Below are 15,749 nucleotides of genomic sequence, written 5' to 3' on the forward strand. Positions count from 1 at the left end.
TACTATTTTTACTTTTCAGTTTACTTTTCATATTGTATATCCCTTAGCAAACACGTGTCCACCCTTTCACGAGCACAATTTGTAAAGTATAAGAGGACTAATCAAACTTAAGCTTTTCCTTCTTCGACAACACCTTTTTCCTTTCACAATTTCCTTTGTTTGGCATAAGTCAAGCATCGGGGCACTCAATAAAGCACATATACATCGTTTACATATCTACATCAGGTCATAATTAAAATATCACGCCCATGCAAACAAATGCCAGACATGAAGTCCCGCACTCCGTTCGACATCTTGTGCCCCGCAAATAATCTTTAAGTCCGCTTTTTGTTTTTAATAAAAAGGTCTTTACAAATATGTTAAGCCGCTCATCATTGCCTTATGCCCTATTCCATCTATATGCCAGCAACCTTTCAGAAAGCCAACCCCAACCCCCACTCTCCTCCATCCTTTTGCCATTTGCCCATGCCTCAGTTGTCCCGGTTGTCCATAGTTGAATTCTCACCCACGACGACGACGTCTGCAAATCAAAGAAGCGTATCGCGCACGTGTCTGAAATATGCATTAACACACCGCCGCCACCACCACCACCAACAGCAGCAGCACCCACACCGCCCACTCTTAGACGCTGCCAGTGGCAGACAGTAGCCCCGGGCCAGATCACACCCCGGGCCAGCGGCAGAAGCATCCACCGAAAAATGATTTTATTTTTAATATTAATTGCAGCAATCGAGTGACCAAGGCAACAACAACCCTCGGGATCAACGGAACGGACATGTCTAGCGATAACTATGTAGCAGACACTCGAAATTAGGGCGGGGTACTGCTGAAGGGTGGTGGGTGGTCCAGCACTTTGACTCAACCGGATGTGGCAATTGAATTTGAAAGCTGTTCATAAAATGCTCACAATATTTTTATTCCCCGCAACTTGATGTGCAACTGTTAACCTTTCCTCTTCTTCAATCGCATTTGAACTTGCCACGCCCCTCACCCCTCATTCGTCATCCGTCATCCATCGATCACCACTATTTCTCGCAATTCTGCTTTATCACCGCGGAGATGATACGGGGAATTACCTTCTTCTTGATTTTCTTCAGTTCTCCCACTGCTCCAGCGAACTCCCGCACAGTCAATGTTGGTATCGGATCGATGTCTCTGAAGATTTTTGATTCCAGCATGCACAACTGCAAATTGAGAATGTCCACGGCTAGCAAGGTCTTATCTGCAATGGGCGCAATGCTCTTCTTGCGCTCATCGTTGGGTTTCTCCAGGTGCCGCTTGTCCGCCTTCGGCTTTATTACTTGTTTGCGAAAAATATATATTAGCGGTAATGCGATAAAGCACAGAACATAAATCGTGGACTGACTAATCCATTCTTCCATTTTGCCATTAGATTCTAAAATATATATGTAAGTATTTTTCACTGGGTGTAAGCAATACAAACTGAGCAGTTAACTCGATGAATATATGAAAAGTGTTTGATAAGTTGATTCCCATAAAATAGAGCATATGATTCGAAATACAATGAAAAACAAGAGAGAACCTTTGAACCAATAAGTCAGACCATCTGATAACAGGTGCTACAGAACAGGGTGGGTGTTCTTTGAAGGAGGTTCCCAGTCATCTTTCCTCCAAGTTTGCCTTTCAAATTGCGGTAGATAGCTTTTAAATTGCGGGAGATATAGGCTATGGAGAATTTTAGGGGAGAGAGTGGATAGGGCTGAAGAAAAATTAAAAAAGTATCCTAGTAATCTTCCTTCAAGTTTGGTGACTGTAGTTCTTAGATTGTAGGAGATATGAGCTTTTAAGAAATTTGGAGACGGGAATGGGCGTGGCCGAAAAAATGTTGGAGGATGCTGTAATCTATCAAACAAATTCCCAAACTATTGCTTGCAATTTAATTGAATTAAAATATCTAGCCACGGAGTCATTAGTTAGTCGAAGACTCCCTAGTTTGGACTCGTTAAACACCTACTGGCAGTTAGCGAGATGTAGGAAATTCTCATGGTAGCTGGCCTTGGGACACGGAGGGTTGGGTTCAATTCCCCGCCTATTTACGAAATTAGGTAACCAAGGTTGGCAAAAATTCCTCAACTAAACGCTCCACGAGGGTGTCGACTCGAAATAGTATTGCAGTGGTCCGCTAAGTACTGATGGTAGCTAAGATCTGTACCCAAATAAAACAAAACTGAAAGAGTTCGGCCCTCGCTCATAGCCTGAAGAGTGAAATAACTTTGCAACACACCAAGAAGTCTATCACAGTTAGAGAATATACAACCGACCAGAATTGTGAAATTCATAAATGTACCTGGCTGGACCACTTCTTGATCTGAGCACACAGGAGGGCCACAGAAATAGATTGAGATCACACACGATTACTTCCATGTGAGATTTTAAGTAGTTAGATGATTAAAATTGTGGCCAATGGCAGCCATGATATAGTATATATGCTCTGTCCCCAGGAATAGGACGGATATATTTCCGATTTCATTATAATAGAAAAAATTTGAGACTATAGCTAGCAATAATTTTTGGACATCAGGAAAATATTGTCGTTTTCAGCGCGATCATCATCTTAGTGCGATTTTCGAAAGTTAATTGGGTTTTTTCCGTGTGAAGTAGACTTAAAAAAGATGTGCGCACTATGCTGATAAAGAATATTTATTTTTCATGAAATCGATGACGCATAATTTAATGCGCAATACAATTTACAACAAAAGTAGAGTAAGGCATAAAAATACATAAATATAAGGCATAAATAAATAAGCTAAAAATAAATATTTATGTAAAGTCATACTTTTGAGCCCTTAGTATACGAGACTTCTACACCAAGTTTAAATTGGCTCGCTTTTTGATACTGATAAGGAAACCTAGTTGCTCAGTTGGCAAATATTCTCTATTCACATATTTTTATAAGTTCACCTACAAATATTGCAAATATTCTCTATCCACATATTTTTATAAGTTCACCTAAAGTAAATGCAGCTTAAAATTGTTATAGATTCTTTTGAGATTATGTTTGTCTACTATCTCAAATCGTCGACCTGGACTTTATATGCTCATAATAATATTATAGATAACAATTTACATAAATGTGCACATTATGTTTATCAAATAATAAATTATTAGCAATTTCGTGAATGCTGTAAATTCAAATCAGAACCAAAAGTTTTCGCTTGAAATCGCTTCCATGTCATTCTAACAGTTTCTGACTTAAAGCCTGCCACTTTTATAAGTACCACAACATTTTCGTAAGTAAAATTTTGTTTAATATTTAGTCTATTTTAATTTCTGTTCAAAGTAATTTCTGTTGATGTTTGCACTTCTCTTGTAGATGTTTCGGGTATTCATAATATCAATTCCCCTAATTATTCCCTTCATGCTTTATGTGATTGTGAGACAGCAGGTCCCGAATGGACAGTTTAATGGTAGGGACGATTTCCGAAGCGATTGGGCCACAATTGGGTTTGTTTCTTTCGATTTCCATCGCTTGACGAACACCCAACCTCATGAAATCAATGTACATATGGAAAATTCAAAGGGGGTAGTCAAATATACCAGCTATCATCGATTTGCCATCGCTGGCGGAAAGATAAATACCGACTGAACTTGAGCGAACCCAGTGGCAATGACACTTTTGATTTTCAAAGAAAGAACAAAAATCAGCAATTTAGCACATATGATCATGATAATGATAACTACATTGATTACAGTTGTGCAGAGCTATTTAGTGGTTGACGACGGTGGTAAAATGACTGTGGAGAGAGGTAACCGAATGACCTATTGAATTAAACTCTTTAATATTTAGCCTTTTACTTCTTTACTTTTGCAGTTAATTAAATGGAAATTATATTTTGATGGGATATTTCATTTCAATAGCATTTATATTAAGGGTTCAATCCAGCTGAAAAAGGAAAAATGCCTATAAGTCCAGCAGAGATATAAGATAATATATTATATAAATGCAACACATGTGTTGTAATTTCGAATTGTAAATATAATTACAATTACTGAATAAAAGAAAATAAGTTCTGAATTTGACAATTCTTAAGACAGTCTCCGGAGTATGTTGACAGACCGACAGACATGGCTAAATCGTCTCGGCTTTTGATATTAATTAAGAATATATAGCATACACAGAGTCGGAGAGGCTATCTACCTTTTATTCCTTTTCAGGTTATAAATAGACTGGGTAGAATCATAAAGAATGTTTTCATTCTAAATGAGCACAAAAGTGTGTTTGGAAATACCTATGACGATGTCATTTATTGTTTTTATTTAAGTATAGCAGCTTTGAATTTCCAATCATATCACTCATTCAAAGCCAAAACAGTTTCATATAAAAAGGGTAAGCCGCTGACCGCACTTGTTCCAACCTGACACAATTCTGACTTCTCGCACAACCCGCCCGCCTTTGAGCCACTTGGCCCAGTCATACGCTTCATACTTGGCCTCTACCCCCTCGCAAAACACGAAACCAAATCCCAAACCCATGTCCGGAACGCAAATAAACGATAAAAGCGCAGTCGTTCCGAATAACACTAACAATGAGTAGCGAGAGCCGAGAGTCGAGAGGCGAAAGGCGAGAGGCGAGTATCGAACAACCCGAATGGCCTGGACGACAGTCGCACTCGCTGACTTACTCACTTACTCGCTGGTGTGCCGGCTCGTCCGTCGTCTGCTCGCTGGTTGGTTCGACAAACGCGGGAGTTGCCTGGGCGCCCAGCAATGTTAGCAGACCCAAAACTCAAATTTCACAATATGCGCACAGAATATGCCGACAAGGGATGACAGAGAGCCATAAGCTGAAGCCGAGAGCGAGAAAGAGAGAGAGCCAAAGTTGAAAGTTAAATTGATTTGAGTGGGGTAGCTGGCCGAAGGGTTGGCCTTGTGGGTGGTTATTGTTGTTATTGTTGTTGTTGTTGCTGTTGCTGTTGTCGTTGTTGACGTTAACGTTGGCTTTGGGTTTGCTGCTCACCCAAATGACTTTCAGCATGTGGAAGCCGCTGCTTAGCATGTTTCCTGCCATTAGACGATGCCACGTGCGCAGTGAGAGAGCGAGAGAACAACCACTAACTCACACTCCATCAGTCTCACTCTCTCTCTCTCCTCTCTTGCTCTCCCTGGCTCTCCCTTGCTCTCTGTTAGCTGAAAATGAGGCGCAAATTTTGTGGCAAGCAAAAAAAGGTTCAACAAATGGTTTGGCTCGATACCGAAACCGAAGCCGTAACCGAAACTCAAACTCAAACTCAAATCCGAACTCTTGGCCCAAACACACACACACACACACACATATACACACATAAAATGCCACCCACTATTTAGTAATGACACAAAGTTTTAACGGGCAAATTGGGAGGTTGTGCTTTTTGGGGGGGCTGTGTGTAAAAACGTGTGGCATCATTTTTCAGGCTCGTGTTTTTGTGCGGTGTGTGCGGGGTGCAAGGGATTTTTGCTGGGTGTTTTCTGGTTTTGGGCGCACAGCAATTGACACACGGTTGGAAGCAGCAGCAACGCTGCTCTTTCGGGCTATTATATTGCCCACTCTCTACGACTCTCTCTCTCTCTCACTCTTTCTGTGTGCCTCGCTCTCTCTCTCTCTCTCTCTGTCGCGCACACAGTCGCATGAAAATTATGTCAACGAGCTCTGTTGATTTTCCATTTTGCCTGCTTTCATTTTAGCCTTCTTCCTGCTGCTGCTGCTGCCTTTTTGTTGTTGATGTTGTTGTTGTGCACTTTGTTTTTGTTGTTAATGCTGATGTTATTTGCCATTTTCTGTTGCTGTTGTTGGTGTTGCTGTTGTTACCGCCGCCTGACGCTGGTTAATTACATTTTACAAAATTTGCTGTCAAGTAGTTAAGTTGGGTTAAGTCGAGCGCGCTGCGCTGTCGACGCCGCAGTCGGCGCTGGCGCGGGAAAGGCTTGTTGCCAGTTTTGTTTGTAATTTAATATTCGATTTTATAATTTTTATGCGCTGACCTTTTTGCATTTGTGGAATTTTCTTTTTAATTATTTATGTGCGGTTCTCTATCCAAACGAGTGTTGAACAAGGGGCGGGGCGGTTTGCTGTATCGCAGATTAAACGAAAATCGGCATATTTAATTATGCAGACAGGTGCCTGTAATTTGGAATTGTAATGCCATGTTCGCATAGCACAAGGGATAGAATGACTTCAGAATAATGCCCAAATAAATTAAACAGTTGAAATAACATATTTAATCAGATGAGTGCTCAACATTTCAGATTAACAATTTAATTCGATAAAATGCAGAAATCGACTTAACAACTGAAGAGGAACCCAGAACTGAGCAATGAGTTAGAAACACAAACTGACATTTATACATGCATATACGAGATGCCAGACTATATACTATAATTCTAGCAGGACTGGAAACATTCATATACTTTTCTATGCCATATCGTGTGTGCATTTCTCTTTACTTCTCTGTGTGTGTGTGTGTGTTTGTGTGAGCCATGGAGATGGAAAATTCAACAAAAATATTTTTAAAAGCTCAAGTCAGCAACACAGACATTAAGTAAAAAATTGCACTCGAACACAAATGTGCGAGAGAGATGCACTTAACTAGAGAAGGAGACGTACAAACAGTCAAAAAGGACAAAGGAAATGTAGAAAAAATTATACAAAAAATCATTGAAAACTGTCATCTTCAATGCCGACGACTCTGTAATGCTCTATAAAAGACATTTGCAAAGAAGAGCTTAAAGATTAAATTTGCTTGCTTAATCGAAGTCAATCAATCAATCAAGAAATATTTAGAAAGCTAATTAAAGTGCGAACAATTAAATTACAAATTTATTTCTAATTATTTAAAACCAAAATTATTTGCAAATTAAAGTTCAGTAATCTGACTTTATTCAACATCTTTTGAAAGCTAAAATATTTATGAGGTTTGTTTAGGTAATCTGCTTGTCGTCGACGTCTGATGATCCTGTTGTAGGACACGCTTTGCTTTAGAGCATAGAAACTTTGAGAGCAAAAGACAAGCAACGAGACAGGCAAAAATGAATATGAAAGGAAGGCAAAGAAATAAAATAATAAAAAAAAAAACAGTAGCGCAAAATGTTACGCTTGCATTCGAGCACCAGTGGCTCGGAGTGGGGAGGAGGGTGGGGTGTGAGGGGTGGTTGACTGTCTGACTGAGGTAAAGTGTGGCAAGCTGGGGTGTGGAGCAGTGGGTGCTGTAGTGGGTATTTGGGGAATTGGTTTGGTGTTGGTATCTGCCAGTTTGCCAGAGCATGTGGCTCCTACAATGACAGCAGCCAAGCGAGTTGTAGTTGTTGCTGTTGTTGCTGGTGGTGCGTCGTCAGCAACAGCCGGCGAAGGACAACAAAGCGGGAGGAGCAGGTGGAGTGGCAGCAATACGATGAAGGCATTAAGCTGCTTCGCATACACACACACACACACACACCACATACACACGTACACCCACGCAGATGGCAGACATTATGGCCAGCACAGGCGAAGATGCGTTTGCCATGGAATACGCACAGACACAGAGACATATGTACATACATACATATGCACACATTGGCACACTTTTACACAAACATATATACAAAAACACACACACACACAGCCATACACACTCACAAAGAGAAGTTGGCAAGAAACTTGCGCGGCTTTTGACAACTGGAGGGAACTGTGGGCCATGGAACGTTTGGCATATCCAAGCCAAAGCAATAGAAGAAAAAGCCAGTCAGACACACACACATACACAGACACATAGAAACCCATACAAACACATACACACACACAGACTCATATACACGTGCAGACACTCACAGACACATGCACATGCCAGGACAAAATGGCAACATAACTGTAGTGAAAATGTCAAGAGAGAGAAAAGATATTAAAACGTATTTGACTTCTGCGAGTTTGCGGATAAGGCTGAGGCTGAGACTGAGGACATGAGCAGGATGTGCGCCAGTGTGGCACAATGAAAAATATATAAAGAAGCCGCATACACTCACACATATACACATATACAAACTGACACACACACACACACACTTGAGCATACAGCTTATGACAAAAATAATAAAAATGGCTCAAGAAACGAGGCAGCTGAAAGCAAGCAAAACGAAAACAGCGCAAAAATATAAAGCAAAGTAAAATAAAAGTGGAAAAAAAACGCAAAGGAACAAAATACAAGTATAAAAATGAATTTTAGATGACAGTCAAAGTGCTTGAGGGCAGCGGGGGGGCTGCAGTGGTGGCGGTGCGGTCCGAAGGTTTGTCTTTGCAGTTAAGCAGACGAGTAAATGTTGTCCTTATTGTTGTTGCTGCTGCCGTTGCTGTTGCTGTTGCTGTTGCCGTTGCTCCTGACGAGGCTGTCGTGGCTGCTATTTTATGCCAAAGACGTCGGCGGCAGCAACAAAAACTGTGAAAGTGGGCGGCAACGCTGGGCGAGCCAGGAGCCAGCAGCATTGCACAGCAGCAGAAGTGCAAAAAGAAAAAAAATGGAAGAGAAGCGACAAAAAGTGGAAAGTTTTATGGGCAACAGCAGCAAAAATTGCAATATACCATAGCAAGGACTACAACTGGAACCCTCCTGGTGTGGATTGGCTATGGGTGGTGCTGGAGGGTGTGCTGCCTGGCCTTCTCTCTCTGGGGCTGAGGTGATGAGGTTGCTGATATTGATGGCGTTGGCAATGCTGAAGCACTGACAACCAACCAGTAAAAGAAACAGCAACAACGCACGTCAGTCACAGTGGCGTAGTTGCACTGAACTGAAAGGGGTATGCTTGAATAAATCCTAAAATAGCCAAATTTGGGAGTGATTAACAAATTAGGTTTTTTTTTAATCATTGTGAATATTCCCTCTTATTTTTCCCTTTGCCTTTTCCTAATCCAAATTGGCTGAGAATCTGACGTTAGTGGCTGGTGGGGTTCTTACGGGTTGGAATTTATTCCATGGTAAATTTTTACATTGATTATATTTCTATGGTTTCTCACTGTATTCAGTTGTCACTGAATGAATAAAATTATAAAGAAATCACAATTGTGAGCACCTATATCTTATTACACATTATGGAAACCTTTCGACTTTAAATAGAAAGAGAATAATCCCGCAAAAATGTATGAATCGAATTAGGACATCTATTTTTACACCATCCCCTAGCTATTTGCATATACAGAAGCTGTGTGCAGCTCGTATCTATAAATTATAATTATTAAACATATGCACCCAAATAGAGCTCTAATGGAATTCCTTTTCAAAAAACGATTAGCCTGCGCTCATGGCTCATGGTACATGGGGCTGTGTATACTTTGATACCAACACCAACGACGCCGGCAGCCACACATAAGCTCTGGCATTCACTGTGGCAAACACTTCTCCAGCCCGTCTACATACCGCGGGCTATAAAAAAAAAGAAGACAAAATGATTTCGTTTCTCGGCACGAGTTGGGTAAACTTCGACAATGCTGATGGAAAACGTTAGCAGAACAACTTACAAATTAAGGCTTAAATAAGAAACCGTCATCCCACAGCGTTGCCACCTCTCTTGGGAATCGGTGGCAACATATGTTTGTCAAAATCCCCCCTATCAGTATATTTCCCAGCTCGAACTAAGCTCACAAAAAAAAAAAAAAAAAAAATGAGAACGAAATAGAATACAACATAAAAATAAATCATACGCCTCATCAGCCCCAGAAACGAGCCAATACCGTAAACATTACCCAGCCGCAGCCCCCATCGCACATTGCACCCTCCCTTCCACTCCCCCTAACCCTCCAACCTTCTGCAACCATTCATCCTTCGGCACTTTGCCTCACCCCCCCTTGCGCATGGCGCTAATAAATGCTTATCGAAGACGCATAAAGCGAGTAAATTCGCAGCCATTAAACGAGCATAAAACTCAATGCTGGCCCGGGCCAACAACAAAAATGAGGGGCCGACAAATCAAAGTACAAGCAAAACAACCGCGTCCCCTCCCCTTCGCCATCCCCTCTCTTTTCTGCTTCCCTTCAGTTCCCTCAGGCTCCCTCTTTGACACTCCCTAAGGCCGCAAAAGCTGTGAAATAAAACCAGGCAAGAACCGACAACGGCTACAATGAAACCCAAAGCGGCTCCCAGGCGATTTTAATGCGGGTTTGGCATTTGGGGCCAAGCAGAATATAGCCCAAGCTACCAACCAATCCACCCAAAGCAACCAACTGCCCAACCACCCAAACACCCAACCCTCCAACGTTGACAGCATACAAAGTAACTTAAATCGAAACAATAAAGCGGCAACTTTGTTCGAGCAAAAATGCAAAAGGAGGAAAGCATAAAAAAAGAACGACGGGAAAGGGGAGCGCATAAAAGTTGCCAAAGATGGCGAGAAAAAAGACACGAAAAAAATACATGGAAAATGCGCAAATAAATGAATGAATAAAAGCGCACCACTGAAGAAGACAGCGCAGGAGAGCAGGAGCAGGAAGCTCTCACAAAGAAATTACAAAATTTAAGAGGGACACAGAGCGAATGAAACTCCAGAGGAGCAGCAAAGGAGCCACAGCATCGTTGGAAAAGAATATTAATAAATCCAAGCAACTGTGTGTGTTTGTGTGTGTGTGTGTGTGTGTGTGTGTGCCACAAGACAGTAGACACTCCAGAGTGCTCTGGGGCGCCGCAAAGTACTCACACGACGTGGCGTATGCGTAATAACGCAAAGTGCATAACACCAAATGCACCAAATGCAATTTCATGTACTTATTAAATAATTATTTTTTGAAATTATAAAAAGAAATTTATGCTGTTAATAACTTTTACTTTTAAAACCAGAACCAGAACCAGAACAGTTTTAATAGGTCGACCTCGTCATAAAAACTAACAGCTGCATCTGAAGCGCTTGCCAAACATTTAATTAGGGCTAACTGCTCTTCTAACCGACGTTTTCTTACACAAAGTTTTAAGCACTCTTAAGCATATCTAAGAGAGAGCCACAAAATAAAGTAGTAAAGTATTTCAAATAACCAATTCTCAGAACGAATAGTTTTCTGCCGTCAACAGTTTTTCTGTTCTATAAAGTGCATATTGGAATATATTTTTATAATAATACAATTTCTAATACAATTGCATAATATAAATGTATAATTCATAAATAGTAATTTCGGTTTATATTCCTTTAAATAATTTAGTTGAAAAATCATGAGTTAAAAATTAATATTTTATTGTATTGAAGTGCTTACTCAAATGATGTGTTTATGTGTTTACTATAGTAATAATTAATACAAAATCAATATTTTATTTAATTAAAGTGCCTAATCAGATAAATCATATCCCCATCTACCTTTTAATTGAAATTAGCCAATTTTCTTGACCATACTGCCCACTCAAGTCCAAATCACTTCATTAAACTTAAAGGCATTGATCACATATTTTCTATGTGCAAAGCAATACAAGCAATACAATTACATAGAAACATTGTTTGTCCATCGATGACAATAGTCGTAAGTGAAATAGCACTTCTCACTATTTCAAGTGCGATAAATAATTGATCAAATTTGGAACATAATTGAAGTCGATGGAAGCCACTTGAGTTTCAATTCAATTGCTGGCCGTACATTGAATCGCACGATAGCCAAGCGCAATGACCACTAATCATAAGGATAACACCTAATCAACCGCAGCTCGGTAGCCGCATCATGTCCAAAATGACCGCCCACAAAATCGAAAACGAGAGAGTTCTGGCTAAATTAAATGAAACGTTGATAAGACGCAAAAGGGCGCACTAAACGATTAAATCGAATGAGCGAGCAAATGAGTAAGTGAGTGAGCCACCAGTGAATCGCCCCTTCATTCATACCAAGTTCATGCCCAACCCTAGCCCGCACCCCTCGCACTCCTCGCACCCCTAGCTCCGCGCGCTGTGGACGTGCCCGACTGACTTTCGGCACAAGTGCGCAGCGATGGCGAAAAGTGAATTTTCCGCCGTGCGGTTGTCAGGCACGCAGCGAGAATGACACGAGTAAGCCGAGAGAGTGAGAGAGAGAGAGAGACAGATAGGTAGAGGGAGCGAGAGGAAGAGATGGTGGCGCGAAGCAGAGGCAGCAGTAGGAAGACAAACAAGTAAGAAATTGCTAGCTGAATAATTTCAACAACGACGTCGACTGCAATGCTATCAGCCATGGGAGAGTGGGCATTGCAAAGTCAGCTTAAAGCACAACAGAGAAAGAGAGAGAGCCATCGAAATGGGCTGCTTGGGATAGAGCCACAAACAGAGAGAGAGAGAGAGGGGGAGAGAGAGTGGTGGGGAGGAGGTCGGACACAGACTGTTGGGTGGCTGGGTGGCAGTCGTGCGATTTGCTCGGCACTCGCTCGTTTTTAATACGACAATGTTTTTCACGTGCCATTGCATGTGCCCATCTATACACACACACACACACACATACACACACAAACAGAGCCACATACATATTTACATAAGGTTGTGGAGAGCAGCGAGCTTTCTGCCCGTTGCTGTGCGCCTGTTTTCCAGGCAGCGTATTGCGTTCGTGTGTGACGTTCTGTGCGAGCATCTGATTGACGTTGACTGCGATGCCGACGCCTCTGTTTTTGTTATTGTTATTGTTATTTTGGTATGCATTCTGGCTAAGTGAGTGAGTGAGCAGCTCAGCTAAGTGGGAGTTGGGGAGAGGCGAGCAGTAATTGTTGTTGTTGCTGCTGCTGTTGCTGCTGCTGCGTTTGCTCTCTGTTTGCTTAACTGGACTTGATTAGGTTTTCGAGGTTAGATACATTTCGAATTATTCAGCGCACGGTGGGTGGCGACCGGCCTCCTTCTCGTTCTTCTCGCCCTCTCCCCCTCAACCCCTGCCAACCGACCCCATGCGACTGCCACTTGTTTCTTTAGGTTTGCTCCAGCGAGGGCTGTTTATCGAATTTTTGGCCAGAAATTCTTTGATTGTGTTGTAATTGCGTTATCCTTGTTGGCGAGCCGAGCCGGCTGCCGTTGTGGCACGTAGCACATAATTGTTACTATTAATATTTCATTGGGTGGTTGCTTCGGGACATTTATGGACTGTTTTTCCTCGCCTTTTTGCCGCATTGAGGGTGTGGGGTGTGTGTTTAATTAATCGACTTGCCGGCACAGAGTGCCAAATGTTCGTATTGTTTTTGCTCGCTACTCAAAATATTTGACTTGTAGATGTGCCTCTAATTGAGTGTCCCACACCCCCCATCGACCCACCAGCAGAAGCATCCTCCTATCAATGAGAGTAAAAGTTTTTCCCGGCTCCTGTTCATCTGGCGCTGTTTGTCGCCGCTGCTGCTTTTTGCCCATCTGGCGTTAACTTCACGAAAATGATGTAAACCTAATTAAATTTCCAATAGCAAATGACGCTCGCCCACCCCCAAGATTAGCTAAAGAAACTTTGACGACGGCACAGATAATTGCTGAATTGCGTCATGCAAGCAACTTTTAGATTTATCCCCAACGACAGTCTCAGTTGGCAGCCAACTCCCCACCTAAAATCTTGTGACTTTTACATTGTGGAAATATGTACTTGGAAGCTGACTAACTGGAACGGGATTAGCAAGGTGGTTGCTATGTATAAGAGCGTGAATTAACTGATATAAGCACATAATTAGAAGTGATTCACGGAATAAACACAAAACCCTTAAGACTATCTATTTAAAATCGATGTATTTGTTAGCTTCTTTTAAATCCATTCAATTAATACTCTCCCAATATGTAACTTTCAAAATCATTATTCTTCTTCTCATTTATAAATTTCATTATATTTCGACTTAAGCCGATTTTTACTGTAGATCTTGGATCAAATAAAGCAAGGCAAATGAGATATATTTTTTATATTTTATGCTTATTAAAGATGTCAAAATTTAATAAACAATAAGATGGGCAGCGTTATTGAGTTTATATTCGATATTCCGATAATTCTCTCAACCATTTTGGTTTTCCAGGTTAGATCTAAAATGCTTGCTATGTATGTAAAATATTAAAAGAATAAATACCTATAGATAATTATAAACATAAATATTTTTGATTAAATGAGACAAATGATCAAAGTCCACTACAATTGACAACTGAGTTTCGCAGGGAAGAAAATCAAGCAACCAACTAGGCGAACGACAATTATCGAAATGGAAAACGAGAGCGACAGATTTCACTGCTGTCCATACACACACCCACACACCCACACACCTACACACATACACACTGACATAAGCACAGGACAAAGATGCTGGGTCATCGTCGACTGTCGACTGTCGACGGTCGTTATCCTCATTGTCAATATCGAGAAATTTCTACACCCACACACAAGCGCAAATTGAATTATCCCCAACAAATAGATCTGCTAGCGTGGGTGTGGATCTGTGTATGTGTGTGTGTGTTCAAGTTAATGTTATTGTTGTTGTTTTTGTTGCTGTTGCTGTTGCTATTACTGTTCTTGTTGATGTTGTTGGTGTCAATTGGGTGTCTGTGCGTTGGCATGTTGTGTTTTGTGTTGTCTTGGATTGTCTTGTGCTATACTCTGTTCGGTGTTCTGTGCTCTGTGTTCTGTGTGTATCTGCGAAACGTCAAAGTATCTTAATTAAATTTCATCCCTTAGCCAAAACGTAAAAATGTACAGCAATTTCACGTTGCTCGACTGACTAATAGACAATTTACGCCCACACGGAGACAACAACAACAACAAGAACAACAACTACAACAAGAACAACAGCAGCAACAAACAAGAAGTCAAGACACGAAACGACACGACACAAAACGAAACGTTGAATGAACTGTGCGACAGGGACACTCCCCACAAATGTCGGGACTGGCCCCTAACCCAAACACTGTCCAGAGACATGAGTGCACGAAATACAATTTCACAAACATCTACAACAAATCCAAACACACACACACACACCCACACACATAAGCACGCACACACCGAGAACATGCCGTTTAGCAACACTGTCGAGTAGTGTGGGGCAATGCTAGCCAACTGGCAGTCAACTGTTATACCATTAAATAAAGTTGGCAACACTTAATGCACAGCGACAACAAAACCAACAACTGCCCGGCTAAAGGGTGTATGTGTGCTGGTGTGTGTGTGTGTGTGCGTAAGTGTGTGTGCGGAGTTGTTGCTTCGGGTGTTTGGGGTCTAAAACGTTTACCGATTTGTTGCTAATACTAAACAGGCAGCCAAACGAAGCCTTCACTTTGAGCTTTCTCACTCTCTCTCTCTCTCTGCAGTGGAACTCTACCGAAACCTATAAAATATGTAATGTAACATCAACAGCAACAACAACAATTGTGGCACAAAAGTTTTACAGTAAACACGTTCGTACGGTTGCCTTTATTGTAATATCAAATTACATATAAGGAATCTTATTGTTTAGGCACAGATTAATATAACACTAAGACTATAATTTAAAAAAAAAAAAAATATATATATATATAATGATCTTATATTTAATTCCCCAAATATATTTTTTTATAATCCATGCCATATTTAAATCATTTTCTATGAAATGCGTACTATGGCTTAGATGTAAGACACTGATTGAAATATTATATTCGCTGTAATTAAAAAAATGTATCTCTATTTGAAATTTAGTAGCAAACTCTACTAACAATAAAGCAAGAATATATTCAATACGTGACTTTCTTAAAATACTAAATGTCAAAAGCGTATTTTGACTATATTTGATAATACACCATTTACTTCCAGTCAGAGCTTAAAAATATATCTTAATCACAGGACACATTAATTAAATGAAATCGAAGTA

The 15,749-nt window shown here is 40.9% G+C and overlaps 1 protein-coding gene across 1 annotated transcript; it reads right to left on the reverse strand.

Moving 5' to 3' along the window:
- Nucleotides 1-30: 30 nt before the first annotated feature.
- Nucleotides 31-1,414, reverse strand: LOC6557289. Its single transcript, XM_032741012.1, has 2 exons — nt 908-1,414; nt 31-520 (listed from the first exon to the last, which is right to left on the reverse strand). Exon 1 carries the CDS (start codon nt 1,380-1,382, stop codon nt 1,026-1,028), a length of 357 nt encoding a protein of 118 aa, XP_032596903.1. The 5' UTR covers nt 1,383-1,414; the 3' UTR covers nt 31-520; nt 908-1,025.
- Between the last annotated feature and the right edge of the window lie 14,335 nt (nt 1,415-15,749).

This window comes from Drosophila grimshawi, unplaced genomic scaffold, assembly GCF_018153295.1.
Source record: "Drosophila grimshawi isolate 15287-2541.00 unplaced genomic scaffold, ASM1815329v1 contig_44, whole genome shotgun sequence".
Lineage (NCBI taxonomy): Eukaryota > Metazoa > Arthropoda > Insecta > Diptera > Drosophilidae > Drosophila > Drosophila grimshawi.